The 14,960-nt window shown below is 46.9% G+C and overlaps 1 protein-coding gene across 2 annotated transcripts; it reads left to right on the top strand.

Moving 5' to 3' along the window:
* Positions 1–370: 370 nt before the first annotated feature.
* Ahsg (alpha 2-HS glycoprotein) lies at positions 371–13,713 on the top strand. 2 transcript variants are annotated; one of them, XM_045150451.1, is made up of 8 exons: positions 371–397; positions 1,228–1,563; positions 5,152–5,262; positions 5,591–5,675; positions 7,967–8,130; positions 9,027–9,128; positions 12,350–12,433; positions 13,089–13,713. In XM_045150451.1, the coding sequence occupies exons 2-8, from the start codon at positions 1,351–1,353 to the stop codon at positions 13,383–13,385; spliced, it is 1,056 nt and encodes a 351-aa protein (XP_045006386.1). In that variant the 5' UTR covers positions 371–397; positions 1,228–1,350; the 3' UTR covers positions 13,386–13,713. The 2 variants fall into 2 exon arrangements, with proteins under 2 accessions (XP_045006386.1, XP_004654355.2); XM_004654298.2 differs by lacking the exon at positions 371–397 and adding an exon at positions 979–1,107.
* The last annotated feature ends 1,247 nt before the right edge of the window (positions 13,714–14,960 follow it).

Genomic DNA, 14,960 nt, shown 5'->3' with positions numbered 1-14,960 from the left:
CAAACAAACTCCAGATACCAAGTGCCCCCTTGTGCATCTGGCTAATGTGGGTCCTGGAGAGTTGAACCTGGGTCCTTTGGCTTTTCAGGCAAACACCTTAACTGCTAAGCCATCCCTCCAGCCCAACCCTCTTATTTTTTAATGAATTTAATGTTTGTTTGTTTTTTTCCTCTGAAGCAATATCAAACCACAGAACAAATCCACCCACACATGGTGATGAAGTCTAAATATTTGAAGAATGTCTGGGTTTTTCATGTTAGTTCTTCTTTTGTTGTTTGTTTTGTTTTGTTTTGCTCCAGGCTGAACCAGGTTCTGCTGGGACACTTCCCAAGCCCAGCGCTATCCTTCCCACCTTCCTTGGAGGTCATACCTGGAACTGCCTAAAGCCACTTAGAAGGTAGTCAACACCCAGTTCGGGGCACAGAGGCATGCTATCATCCTGCTAAGGTTGCAGAGTGTCAAAAGGGGGGACATGGGTGTTGTTCACCGCTCCTATAGGTCTCAGATTGCAATGCTGGACTCCAACTCAGAACTTTGTTAAATGAGAGGCTCACAGATCAGAACTCTTCTTAGTTGCCCATGTACACTGGCTGGTATCACAAGACTTCTGGTACCAGCCAGCCAGCCAGCCAGGAGACCCAGGCCAGTGCCTATCTGTGTTGCCATGTTCAGGGCCTGGCAGTGAAGTCTGTAGAAAGGATGATCAGAGTAGGAATGTCTACATGGCTCGGCTGGTCATATCCCTCTCTTCCACAGGAAGCCTTTCCCCCCACTCCCCACCACTCTCATCTCCATTCCACCCTTGAGATGGAAGAACCTTCCTTCCTTCTGTTTTTCAGGCATCTCACCCAAGATCTCAGCACCTCCCATGGCTCACTGTACGCTACACCGTGGACCTTGTTCTCTCTCTAACACACTCCTTGGGGATCATCGTCCGACGTTAGAGGACTTTGTCAGATTGTGCTACACCCCATGTACATGGCATGCATGGCACTCCCTCCTCTGCCAACTCCTCTTTGTGGGCTGGCTGTGTCCACCTGACCTCTCAGCTGCCTCCTCGCTGCAGACTTTGGAGCACCTCCCCCGCAGCAGAAGCGTTGACTTTGGGTGATGTCTTGGGGATCAGTGATGTCCTAACTTGTTTGCTTTTCCAGGGCTGTTGTTTGCAAGGATTATTTGGAACCAGAATAAAAATCATTCCATGTCCTTATGCAATTCCTTTTGCAGGAACCAACAGATAAATAAAGCCTTCTGACCCTGCCAGTGGTCTCGCTCTCCAAGCGGAGTACCTTGCTTCCTCCCGAAGCCTCCAGCCTCCACTCACCCTGCCAGGGCCCCTTCGCAGCAGCCATGAAGGCCCTCGTGCTTCTTCTTTGCCTCGCTCAGCTCTGGGGCTGCCAATCCGCTCCACCTGGTGCAGTGCCTGGTTACAGAGAACCACCTTGCGATGACCCAGAAACAGAGACTGTAGCGATGGCGGCTGTGAAGTACCTCAATGAAAACCTTCTTCAGGGATACAAGCAGATCTTGAACCAGATTGACAAAGTGAAGGTGTGGCCTCGGGTAAGTGAATCTTTTTGTTTGTTTGTTAGTTTTCAAGGTAAGGTCTCCCTGTAGCCCAGGGTGCCCTGGCACTCACTCTGTAGTCCCAGGCTGTCCTTGAACTCATGGTGATCCTCCTACCTCTGCCTCCCAAGTGCAGGGATTAAAGGTGTGCGCCACCATGGCCCGCAGGCAAGTGAATCTATAAATGAGCTGAAAGAATCTATGTGTGGACAAAATAGCCTGGCTATCCATGACCTCTCAGTGCTTGGCACTACCTACACAAGACCATTATAATAGGAGGAAAAGATGATGACATCAAAATAAAAGAGAAGCTGGGGGGCTGGAGAGATGGCTTAGCGGTTAAGCGCTTGCCTGTGAAGCCTAAGGACCCCGGTTCGAGGCTCGGTTCCCCAGGTCCCACGTTAGCTAGATGCACAAGGGGGCGCACGCGTCTGGAGTTCGTTTGCAGAGGCTGGAAGCCCTGGCGCGCCCATTCTCTCTCTCTCCCTCTATCTGTCTTTCTCTCTGTGTCTGTCGCTCTCAAATAGATAAATAAATAATTAAAAAAAAAAAAAGAGAAGCTGGGTATGGTGACACACGTCTTTAATCCCAATACTCAGGAGGCAGAGGTAGGAGGATCAGTGTGAGTTCGAGGCCACCCTGAGACTTCATAGTGAATTCCAAGTCAGCCTGGGCTAGAGTGAGACCCTACCTAGAAAAACCAATATAAAATAAAATTAAAGAGAGACTGATTGAGAGGGGGAGGGGATATGATGGAGAGTGGAGTTGCAAAGGAGAAAGTGAGGGAGGAGGGAATTATTATGGTTTATTGTTTATAATTATGGAAGTTGTCAATAATAAAAAAAAATGGTTGCAGGTCGTGGTGGCGCACGCCTTTAATCCCAGCACTTGGGAGGCAGAGGTAGGAGGATTGCTGTGAGTTCGAGGCCAGCCTGAGAAGACATAGTGAATTCCAGGTCAGCCTGAGCTAGAGTGAGACCCTGCCTCAAACAAACAACAAAAAAAAATTAATGGTTAAAAAAAGAATCTAAGTGTAGAGCCCAGCCAGAAGGCCAGCATCTCCCAGCACAAGTGAAACTGCAGCAGGAGAAACAGTTTCTCCCCAGGGGTACAGGAGGAGGTGGGGGGGGGCACAAAGAGGAGACCTTGGTACTGCAGTCATGGATCTCAAGAAGGGTGCTGGATGAGGTATGGGGCCCCAGGAAGGACCAGAAGACTTCAAAGCATAGTATACAAACAGATCACATAGGGGGAAAACATGGCTTGCTCAAAAAACTAGGGCCCACGAGTCCAGCTCCTATTTGCGAAGTTATCATTGTCTGAAAAATCACCTTTTTTTGCCTTCTGTTTCTATCAAAAAAAGAGAGTGGGACTTAGTGTTTGACAAGTGCCAACTATTTTGCCAGGCCCTTTATTGTAGATCAAGCCCTCCTTTCCTCCCTCCAGGCCCAAGCACAGATGTACTCACTGTCCTTATCTGACACAAGAGAAAGCCAAGGCTCTTTCTCAGGTCATGTCAGCCACAAGCGTGCAGGCTGAGACCTGATCCCAGACCTAGGTTTCTTCCTTCATCCAACCTGCCTCCGCCAAGGAGTCACTCATGTCCCAGAGAGAAGTGTTGGTACAACAGGATTCACTTCTCCACAAGCTGTATAAGAGACTTGAGCATCCTTGAGCCACTGAGGATAAAGAACAAGGCAGAGGGCTGGAGAGATGGCTTAGCGGTTAAGCGCTTGCCTGTGAAGCCTAAGGACCCCGGTTCGAGGCTCGGTTCCCCAGGTCCCACGTTAGCCAGATGCACAAGGGGGCGCACACGTCTGGAGTTCGTTTGCAGTGGCTGGAAGCCCTGGCGCGCCCATTCTCTCTCTCTCCCTCTATCTGTCTTTCTCTCTGTGTCTGTCGCTCTCAAATAAATAAATAAATAATTTAAAAAAAAAAAAAAGAACAAGGCAGATAATGAGCCTTGGAGGTCAGCTGAGGGCTGTGCAGAGGTGGGAGAAAAATGACTGTTGTCTGCCTGGTTTGAAAACTGGCTTTCATATCTAATTAAGGGTAATCCAGCAAATGTGTTTCAAGCCTCCTTTGGACAAGTACCAATGTCAGATGTCAGATGTGATGGTACATACTAGGTTGAACCACTAAAATCAGTGATATTTGGCCGTTTTTGATATTCAAAACTGGCAATTCTATATGGTTCGACTTAATACAGATGTGAAGAAAACAGTGTTGTGACAAGAGACTTATGACCCAGGAAGGAAACTGAGGTAAATATCAGGTCGCCTAGACCGAGGGCTGACACCCAACTGCAGAAAGGGACAGCGCTTTGAAGCCAGGGTCCCCAGGGAGGATTTGAAGGGCAGTGAGGCGATAGTGGAGCGGTATAGTGGTTCAGGGGAGATCAGCACATGGGCTCATACAGTGGACAAGCACTAAGGGCAGAGCTCTTTCCCTCCTGGGAAAGCCAAGCATGCCAGGATCCTAGCTGCTGACGCTCTGAGTGTCTGCAGGGAGTTACTGGGGATGGTTCTGCACATAAAATGCAGAGCTCCCACCAGGGAGGCAGGGTCCCCGAGGCTTTGGGAACTAGTGAGTCAGGCAGAGTTGAAATAAAAGGCAAAATGAGCTGGGTTGAGCTTTTCCATGTTTGAAGGGTTTCTTGGATTTTTTTTTAAAGGGTCCATAAACAGGTAAGAAGAACCCCACAGTGATTCGCATTTCCTAGGTCTCATTTAGGCCCTGGAAAATGAGTTTCCTGTGTCCCAGTAGACTGGCCCTTCCCTCTGTCACCAGCAAGAGGACATGAGATGAGTTTGCATCCGTGACCAACAAGCCAAAAGACAGAGCAAAAGCCAAAGGCGGCAGCAACAGAAACCTTTAAGGAAAAGGAAATGCTGAGAGGGGAGGAAAGACGACCTCGGGAGGGAAGGAAGAGTGGAGGAGAGGGAGGGATAGAAAAGACAAAGCAAAGACAGTGAGCTCTTATTCTACACCGGCTGAGCCTGCTGTGTGCCAAAGGCTGCCCAGAGCTGACTGCCTCAAAGCACTGCTTGAGGGGGAAAGTCTTAAAAACGAAAGAAAACTACCAGCATTCACTTCTAAGTTCCAAAATAGGGTTAGGATCAGGACCGCAGCTCCAATTCCTGTCCAAGCCTTTCTTCCTTACGGCATCATTTCATGCTTGGGTCAGCAGGGGAAGAACAGAAAAGCCAAAAGGCCAATTCAGAGGCTGGAGAAATGGCTCAGCCAATAAAGGAGTCTGCTTGCAAAACCAGACTGCAGGGCTTTGATTCTCCAGTACCCACATAAGGCCATATGCATGCGTAAGTGGCGCAAGCATCTGGAGTTCCTTTGTAGCAGCTAGAGGCCTTAGGGTCTCTCTCTTTCTCCCTCTCTTCTTGCAAATACAAAAAGAAAAAGGAAAAGAAAAAAGAAAAGCCAATGTATGGGCACTGAGACAGAGAGAATGATCTTTCCTCCATCTCTCCAAAAGGGGTCTGGGCTCAAGTCCTCAGGTCCTCACGCTCTGGCAGGCACAAGATGGTCTGAGGAAGGCTCCCTGCTCACCTCTCCTTTCTGTCTCTACAGCGGCCCTTTGGGGAGGTTTATGAGTTGGAAATAGACACGCTGGAGACCACCTGCCATGTTCTGGATCCCACCCCCTTGGAGAACTGCTCTGTGAGGCAACTGGCCGAGCATGTGAGTGTCCTTCTTAGGATGGGTGGATGGTTCCCAGTCAGTTCCACTGGTCAGCAAAGAGCAAGTCGGATTTGTTGTTTTTAAATTAAACTTCCCAGCAATTTCTAAAACTGTCATTGGATGGCGCCTTCACTGGGAACTGGTGTAACTGCTTCCTTATTGCGACCCTCCCCCAAAGCAGATTATATAACGTTTCAATACTACCTGTGAAGGTGACCTTGGGATGGCCACCTCTGACAGCCATGAGGAAGGAGGTCCGGGTGCCCAGGTTAGCAGAGAGTGAAGGCGCAGGTGCTCGGGGGCCCTCACTGTGACTTCCCCTTTGCAGGCGGTGGAGGGAGACTGTGACGTGCATGTGCTGAAACAAGATGGCCAGTTAACCGTGATGCATGCAAACTGCCACTCCACCCCAGGTACAGACGGGTTTCTTGCTTATTCCCTTTGTCTTGTAGAGAGTGAGGAAGGAATACAAGTCTTCAGTAGGTGAAGGGAAACCGAACCTCTTGGGTCCCTGGATTCTAAAGCCACTTCCCCCTCCCTTTTTTATTGATTGATTGATTGATTTTCTTGCTCTAGCCCAGGCTGACCTGGAACTCACTATGGAGTCTCAGGGTGGCCTCAAACTCATGGCGGATCCTCCTACTCCTGCCCTCCTGAGTGCTGAGATCAAAGGCACGCCACCACACCCAACTTCTAAAGTCATTTTTGCAAGGAGACTTCTCATTGGTGAAAATATCTCATAACTCCTGCAAAAAAATTCAGCATGACACAGTTACTTAAAGGGTTAGTTAAAAAATAGAAAATAAGCCGGGCGTGGTGGCACATGCCTTTAATCTCAGCACTGGGAGGCAGAGGTAGGAGGATCATCATGAATTCCAGACCACCCTGAGACTCCATAGTAAATTCCAGGTCAGCTTGGGCCAGAGTGAGACCCTACCTTGAAAAACCAAAGAAAAAAAAAAGAAAGAAATAGAAAATAGAGCTGGAGAGATGGCTCAGTGGTTAAAGTGCTAGCTTACAAAGCCTGGAGGTCTGGGTTCAATACCCCAGTATTCACATAAAGCCAGATGTACGGTAGCAAGAGGCCCTGGTGTGCCCATATTCTCTGTCTCATTCTCTGTCTTGTCTCACAAATAAATAAAGAAGTGGAGAATAATTTAAAACATTTAAATACATACATATATATATAGACAAGGGATGTTTCAGGGGCTAATGGCAGTGCTAGCAAAGCCTAATGGCCAGGGTTCAATTCACCAGCACCCACATAAAGCTGGATGTACCAAAGTGGCACTGCATTTGGCATTTGCCATCACACACACACACACACACACATACTTGTAAATAAAGAAATTAAAAGTATTTTTAAAAATTGAGCAGGAGCTGGGTGTGGTGGTGCACGCCTTTAATCCCAGCACTCAGGAGGCAGAGGTAGGAGGATCGCTGTGAGTTCGAGGCCACACTGAGACTACATAGTGAGGTCCAGGCCATCCTGGGCTGGAGCGATACTCTACCTCGAAAAACAGGCAAACAAACAAAAAGAAGCCAGGTGTGGTGGTGCATGCCTTTTTTAATTTTCATTTTCTTTCTTTCTTTTTTTCTTAAATCTTTATTAGCATTTTCCATGATTATAAAAAAAATCCCATGGTAATTCCCTCCCTCCCCACCCCACACTTTCCCCTTTGAAATTCCATTCTCCACTTTTTAAAAAACATTATTAAATTATTATATTTATTATGGGAAGTACAGAACCAAGGAAAGGAGAATGAACACACTCACGTGGCTTGAGTGTCCATGCCATGGTCCCAGAAAAACCATAGAGAGGACAGAAGAGAAAGTACAAAGAGCTTTTGTCTTGTGGAGAAAGCTGACCTGGAAAGTAAAGGCTAGGCTGAGCCCAGGAGAAACTCACCAGAAGCTGGAACTGGAGGTTCCGGAGAGGTCAGGAAGGGTCTCGCTCTAGCCCAGGCTGACCTGGAATTGAGGGGGTATAGAGTTAGGATGACTTGACCCCTGAAGGTAAAAAGGGGAGGAAAGTTTGTACTTGCCAGAAATCCAAGATCATCATCTGACTTGGTGCACGCCTTTAATCATAGCACTGGGGAGGCAGAGGTAGGAGGATCACCACGAGTTTGAGGCCACCCTGAGACTACATAGTGAATTCCAGGTCAGCCTGGGTTACAGTGGGACCTCACCTCGAACGCCCCCACCAAAAAAAGCCTGGCGCCATTGGAGCATGACTTAGCTCTTTACCATGGGATATTTTTTTATAATCATGGAAAATGCTAATAACAATTTAAAAAAAAAAAAGAAAAAGAAAAATGCCGGGCATGGTGGCGCATGCCTTTAATCCCAGCACTTGGGAGGCAGAGGTAGGAGGATCACCATGAGTTTGAGGCCACCCTGAGACTCCATAGAGGAGTTGGGGTGACCTTTAACAGGATTGGTGGGTTCCAGGTGGAGACATACTTTGTAACTACATAACTCATTAAGGAACTAGTTGTTTTGGTTTCAGGGTGTTGGCAATCATAGAGGGTATTCTGACTTCTTATTGGTTGGCTCAGTTACAGGGAAATACTGTATGGTTATTCCTGAACTGGAGGTTAATAAGAGTACATGAACAAAAAAAAAAAAAAAAAAAAAACGTGAGCGGGGTGCATGCCAGGCAGAGCTGCAGTTGTGACCCAGGGTTCTCCCTTCTGCCCAGACTCCGCTGAGGACGTGCTCAAGATATGCCCACACTGTCCCCTGCTGGCCAGCCTTAACGACACCAGGGTGACCCACGCTGCAGAAGCTGCCCTGGCTGCCTTCAATGCAAAAAATAATGGATCTTATTTTAAACTGGTGGAAGTTTCCCGGGCTCAACTTGTGGTAAAGACTAAAAGATTGGGCAACTTGGGGGATAAGTATGGGGAAGGGAGAACGGATGTGTGGGCAGCACGCAAAAGGCAGGGAGGGTGTTGGCTCCGAGGGGCAGAAAAAACCTCTGACAGTTTGGATATAAGCCACAGCATACCTGCAAATACATTAGTACCCGGGTAATTCTGCAATTCCCAGAAACTATCCAGATACCCCAAATAACAGATATCTTGTTATTTCAAGTATCCATAAGGAAGAAAAGCACAAGTAATGTTTTCCATGCTTCCATGTTTTTGCCCATGTGATCCTGCTGTGTGAAATAGATGTGTGGGGGTCATAGAACATTCCCACCTCAGTTTGGAATAACCTAAGCTTTGGGTCCCAAGAGAATGGACCAGGGGAGGAACCTTCCCACTCCTGTCTTTCTGAAGTTGGCCTCTGCCTTCCTGTTTCCTATCTGAAACCTACCTCTGCTTTGAATGATGAGAAATGAGCATCTGAAGCCAGGCGTGGTGGCGCATGCCTTTGACCCCAGCACTCAGGAGGCAGAGGTGGGAGGATCGCTGTGAATTTGAGGCCAGCCTGGGACTACAGAATGAGTTCCAGGTCAGCCTGAGCTACAGTGAGACCCTACCTCAAAAAGAAAGAAAGAGAGAGAGAAAAAGAAAGGAAGGAGGGAGGGAGGAGGAAGGGAAGGAAGGAAGGAGGACCTGCACATCTTTTAGGAATACTCAGCTCCTCCCTCTGAAGTCCAAGCTCTCCAGAAGGACAGGCCCCACCACCTGCCCAATTACACGCGTGGTCTCTGTGAATGGTGCTCCTGGAAGCTGCGGCATACTGTGGTGTCCCTGCCTTCCCTCCGTGCCCTTTTCATTCCAAATCATCTCATTTTCCTGTATTCTTCTCAGCCTCTCCCAGTTTCGACCTATGTGGAGTTTGCAGTGGCAGCCACTAGTTGTGCTGCTAAAGATGTCGCAGATCCAGCCAGCTGCCAGCTGTTGGCAGAAAAGGTGAGTGGTCAGACCCCAGGCTGTCACCAGCAGGGAGAGCTAGAGGAAAGCATCCTTTGGGGGCTGCAGGAAAAGTAGCTGTAATAGTACAAAATGCCCACCACTGTGGGGCTTGGTTAGGACAACCCTTCCTTTGGGAAGTAGTCACGAAGACATCTGTCTCATTAGGAGCTGATGAGGTAATCAGACAGACGCTGTTTCCCAAAGCAGCCTTGTTATGATTGGCGGATGGGAGCGTGAGGAGTGGATTTCCTATGTGTACCTCTGTTACTTGGAAAGGCTCAAGTTTGGGGGCCAGTAATATCCACTTGTACAAATTTAGCCTAAAGAGAATGTCAAAGGTGATGTGGTACAGGCCCTCAATCCCAGCACTGGGAAGGCAGAGGTAGGAAGAGAGCGATAGAGGCCAGTTTGGGACTATAGAGTGAATTCCAGGTCAGTCTGGACTAGAGTGAGACCCTACCTTGAAAAAAAAAGAAAAAAAAATATACCTACAAAGATGATTCATCATCACTATAAAGTGATTGAATAGAGGAAAGAGCTACCAGTGTCCAACAAGGGCGTGCCAGTGCTTAATATAATACAAAACACACCAGTGAAATTCTGCAGGATGAGTGATATGAGAAAAATGCTGTTGGAAAAACACAAGAAATAAATGTTATAGTCACAATGATAGTAGGTTTTAAGTTGTAGTCAGTACTAGTTAAAAATAAGAAAGAGGGCTGGAGAGATGGCTTAGTGGTTAAGCGCTTGCCTGTGAAGCCTAAGGACCCCGGTTCGAGGCTCGGTTCCCCAGATCCCACGTTAGCCAGATGCACAAGGGGGCGCACGCGTCTGGAGTTCGTTAGCAGAGGCTGGAAGCCCCGGCTCGCCCATTCTCTCTCTCTCTCCCTCTAAATGTCTTTCTGTGTCTGTCGCTCACAAATAAATAAATAAATAAATAATTAAAAAAAAAATAAGAAAGAAAGAGAAGCCGGGCGTGGTGGCGCATGCCTTTAAGCCCAGCACTCGGGAGGCAGAGGTAGGTGGATCGCCGTGCGTTCAAGGCCACCCTGAGACTCCATAGTGAATTCCAGGTTAGCCTGAGCTAGAATGAGACCCTACCTTGAAAAACCAATGATAAATAAATAAATAAGATGGAGGGGGGGTTGCTGGAGAGATGGCTTAGCAGTTAAGGCACTTGCCTGCAAAGCCAAATTACCCAGGTTCAATTCCCCAGGATGCACATAAGCCAGATGCACAAGGTGGCACATGTGTCTGGAGTTTGTTTGCAGGGCATGCCCATTTTCTCTCTCTTCCTCTCTCAAATAAATATATAAATAAATAAAATATTTTTAAAAATAAGAAAGAAGTGCTGGAGAGACGACTTAGTGGTTAAGGAGCTTACCTGCAAAGCTTAAGGACCCAGGTTCACTTCTCTAGGTCCCAAGTAAGCCTGATGCACATAGCGGCACATGCATCTGAAGTTTGTTTGCAGCAGCTAAAGACCCTGGCATGCTCATTCTCTTTCTCCTCTCTTTCTTTCTCCCTCTGATAAATAATCTAAAGAAAAATAAGAAAGGAGCTGGGTATGGGGGTGAGCTCTACCAAGGAGAAAGCCTGTCTCAAAAAGAGGAAGAGCCAGGCTTGGTGGCGCACACCTTTAATCCCAGCAGATCGGGAGGCAGAGGTAGGAGGATGGCCATAAATTGAGGCCACTCTGAGACTATCTAGTGAATTGCAGGTCAGCCTGAGCTAGAGTGAGACCCTACCTTGAAAAAAAAAATGAAATACATCAATGTTAAAGCTAGCTTTGCCTAGATCCCCATTTCTGAAATTATCTTCTGACTCTCAGAGCATCTTTGTATTTTCTGTCATATGTAAAACTATGTTATATATTATATATCTTTTTTTTTCCCTGAGGTACGGTCTCACTCTGGCCCAAGCTGACCTGGAATTCACTATGTAGTCTCAGGGTGGCCTCGAACTCACGGCGATCCTCCGACATCTGCCTCCCGAGTGCTGGGATTAAAGGCGTGCGCCACCACACCCGGCCTATATATTATATATTATATATCTTTATAAGCAGAAACCATAAGGCTTTTGAAACAAAGTTAGGGTTTATTAAGCACAGTATAAGATTTATTAAGAAAAACAGATTTAAGTGTGCTTCTGTGGAAAGTGAGCCAGTGAGTGTGAGAGAGATTAAGCTAAAAAGAGGACAGTAGTACATACCACGCCCAGAACATGGGCACGGCCTCCCAAGAGAGAGTTGCCCCAGAATTTATAAGTGTGAAGAATGCTTTTAAAAGAAGAATTTTGGGCTGCAGAGATGGCTTAATGGTTAAGGTGCTTGTCTACAAAGCTAAAGGACCTTGGTTCAATTGCCCAGGACCCATGTAAGCCAGATACACAAGGTAGCGCATGCATCTGGAGTTCGTTTGCAGTGGCTGGAAGCCCTGAGGCACCATTCTCTCTCTCTCTCCTACTTTCCCTCTCTCAAATAAATGCATAAATAAAATAATTTTTAAAAAAGAATTTTTAGCTGGGCATGGTGGTGCACACCTTTAATCCTAGCACTCGGGAGGCAGAGGTCGGAAGATCATGTGAGTTCGAGGCCACCCTGAGACTACATAGTGAATTCCAGGTCAGCCTGGGCCAGAGTGAAACCCTACCTCGAAAAGCCAAAACAAACCATAATAATAATAAAAAGAAAAAGAGTTTTTATTATTTTTTTTAAGAAAAATAATTTTTAAAAAGAGGAATTAAAATTTTAAGCGGGGGCTTAGTGGTTAAGGCACTTGCCTGTGAAGCCTAAGGACTCAAGTTTAAGTCTCTAAGACCTACATAAGCCAGATGCACAAAGTGGCATATGTATCTGGAGTTCATATGCAGTGGCTAGAGGCCCTGGCGTGTCCATTCTCTCTCCCTGCCTCTTTCTTTCTCTCTCAAATAAAGGAATATATAAATAAAATATTTCAAAAAATTTAAGCCAGACATGATGGTGCACATCTTTAATCCCCGTACTCAGAGATAGGAGGATCACTGAGAGTTTGAGGGCAGCCTGAGACTACATAGCAAATTCCAGATCAACCTGGGCTAGAGCAAAACCCTACAAAAAAACAAACAAACAAAAAAATTAAGCTTGTTTGCCTTGATTTATGAAGCTGAGGGGGGCGGGATTGGGAATCCATCCATTTTTTTCATATCATTTAAAATGACTCCTCTCTTCCTGGGAGCAGCAATACGGCTTCTGCAAGGCAACACTCACTGAGAAGCTTGGTGGGGAAGAGGTTGCAGTCACCTGCACAGTGTTCCCATCACAGGTAAGATCTTGGATAGCCTTGCTCGCGTCTTCAAAATACAACCCTTTGCACGTATGCACTGTGTTGGTGATAGTGGGCCGTGTGTTCTTCTGACCTAAACCTCAAGGGGGGTGTGGAGAGATGGCTCAGCAGTGAAGATGCTTGCCTGGACCTCACAGCGTAACATAATACTAAAGCACCTAGAGTCATCCACCTGGGGAAGGACATGTCAGCCACGCCTTTTCTTTGCAAGCTGGAGGGCAGAGCCATCCTAGTGTGTAGGTGACAAAGGCGACCTCTTTACTTGTGAGAGGTGGACGTGGGTCTCTTAGTTGCATAGACTAAGTGGCCATATCTTCCTGACCACTGCCAAGTAGAGCGAAAGTTTGCTCTGGGTGGGGTGCTTTTAAACATGGTAAGTCTACCGTGGTTAAGATAATACTGGTGAGACTGAAATCCCAGAAAGCAGTCATTACTACCTGTGACAACCCTTTGTGCCTTAGTTTTTTTTGTGTATTTTGTTGTTGTAGTTTTTGCTATATTCCTTGCACATTACAATTATTACTGTGAGAAAATTGGAAGGGGGCGTAACTCAAACCCATGGGTGGCCTTGTCTGGGAGAAGCAAGCTCGCCTAATGAAATGGTTTTGTCTCCCATGTGGACCCACAATCCCAGGTAGCTGATGCCAACCCAGCAGACCCTGCCGCTGCGGTCCAAGCTGCGCCTTCAGCTGCGCCACCTGCAGCCATGGCGGTGGGCCCCATCGTGAAGGCGCTCCCCGCAGAACCACCAGCACACCGCACACACTACGACCTGCGTCACGCCTTCTCATCAGCGGCCTCGGTGGAGTCAGCCTCGGGAGAAGCATTCCAGCCCTCGAAGGTGGCCAAGCCCAATGCTGCTGCTGCTGGTGGTGCCGCTGGTCCCATGGTCCGCCCATGCCCCGGGAGGGTCAGACACTTCAAGATCTAGGCCAGCCCAGCAGAGTGAGAAGAAGATTTGGCACAGAAGACGTGGCTGCCGTTTTGTCCACATCAGTGCTTGAATCCCAACTTCTCCTACTCCTCAGAGAATAGAAGCAGAGCCGTGATGGCCAGGTTTGATGGAAGGCATGAGGCTGACAATGGCATTGCCATTGTTTGGAAGATGAATCGCAGCCATTGTTTCTCTGCTTTCTAGTTGACCTCATAAAAACAGTTGAAACTGTGTCTTTGAAAGGTGCTCTTGCTAAGCTTGTATCTGCCCATGAATAAAATTGCCTGAATGGCCTTCCTCAAAAAAAGAAGGTCCTAAACTGAAATGTGGTTGTGGTCATTTCCTTCTTCATCCCATTGTGCACACGCAGTGTGCTCACACGCACGTGCCCTGTCACTCCAACAGCCACACTGGTGTCCCTCAGCAAAGCTCACATGAAAGCAGAAACAGAAGGATACATAAATCTGCTGAATTTCCAGATACAGGGAGATGTGAGTCTAGGACTGTAATGGGCCTGGGGTCACTCAAAGATTCACCAGTCTGACATGAATATGATATTAATAAATAGAAGCATTTATTTCTGGCCAGGGAATTCAAGAGTGCAGCCCCTAGTTACATCTAAGTCAGGGTTTATCAGGACAAATTGCTAAACAAGTCAAGGGTGAAGAAAAAAAAAAAGGTTACTGGTTGTCTCATTCAAGCAGATGGTCTGTTATTCTGAATACCAAAGATAACATTTGCAAGGTACCACATCCTGCATACCACAGGTAACATTTCTTTATAACATTGCCTTTATCCATCAAATTCCCTTATCCATCACAGGATGTGCTGACCACCCACAAGCTACAACTATTTCCTTACCAGAAAGCAATTCTTTTCATTCATAAAGGACAGAAAATATTGTTAAAAGAGGGCCAAGCGCCTGGACTTTGGAAAGACGAATCAGTTACTGGATTTGCTCAAATCTCAGGTAAGGGAAGAATCTCACTTTAATGACTCTTTTTCATTATTTGTGTTTTGAATGCACGTTGAGCACACTGCATCCATGTCATTGGCTTTTGCAATTGATCTATTTAAGATCAGAGCCAAAGCTGTGTTTCCAGAACAATGAGAGGAGATACATGAGCAGGATAACCCAGTGGACGCTTGTAGACATTCTCTTAAGTCCTCAGATGGCATAAGGGAATAAGTAGTTCCTAGACATGGTAGAGAATTTATGTGGGGGCTAGATGGATGGCTTAGTGATTAAGATGCTTGCCTGAGAAGCCAAAGGACCCAGGTTCAATTCCCTAGGACCCACATAAATCTGACGCACAAGGGAGTGCATGCATCTGAAGTTTGTTTGCAGTGGCTAGAGACCCTGACATGCCCATTCTGTCTCATCTCTCTCTCTGTCTCCTTGCAAATAAATAAATTTTAAGAGAGAATTTATGTGGTTTGTTTTCTGTAAAAGTTGCATAGCTGAAGATAGCATCATTAAAAATATATGCTTTTGCCTGGCGTGGTGGTGCACGCCTTTAATCCCAGCATTCGGGAGGCAGAGGTAGGAGGATTGTCGTGAATTTGAGGCCA

This window comes from Jaculus jaculus, chromosome 5 (genome assembly GCF_020740685.1).
Source record: "Jaculus jaculus isolate mJacJac1 chromosome 5, mJacJac1.mat.Y.cur, whole genome shotgun sequence".
Taxonomy (NCBI): Eukaryota; Metazoa; Chordata; class Mammalia; order Rodentia; family Dipodidae; genus Jaculus; species Jaculus jaculus.
Note: the sequence above shows the minus strand (reverse complement) of the source record. Positions and strands in the feature narration are given on the sequence as shown.

What these genes read in the sequence shown, in the direction of transcription:
- Ahsg (XM_045150451.1), top strand. Translation starts at nt 1,351, where the DNA reads ATGAAGGCCCTCGTGCTTCTTCTTTGCCTCGCTCAGCTCTGGGGCTGC. An exon ending in TGAGGCAACTGGCCGAGCAT is followed by an intron (nt 5,263 to 5,590) that starts GTGAGTGTCCTT and finishes TCCCCTTTGCAG; the next exon opens with GCGGTGGAGGGAGACTGTGA. An exon ending in AAACTGCCACTCCACCCCAG is followed by an intron (nt 5,676 to 7,966) that starts GTACAGACGGGT and finishes CCTTCTGCCCAG; the next exon opens with ACTCCGCTGAGGACGTGCTC.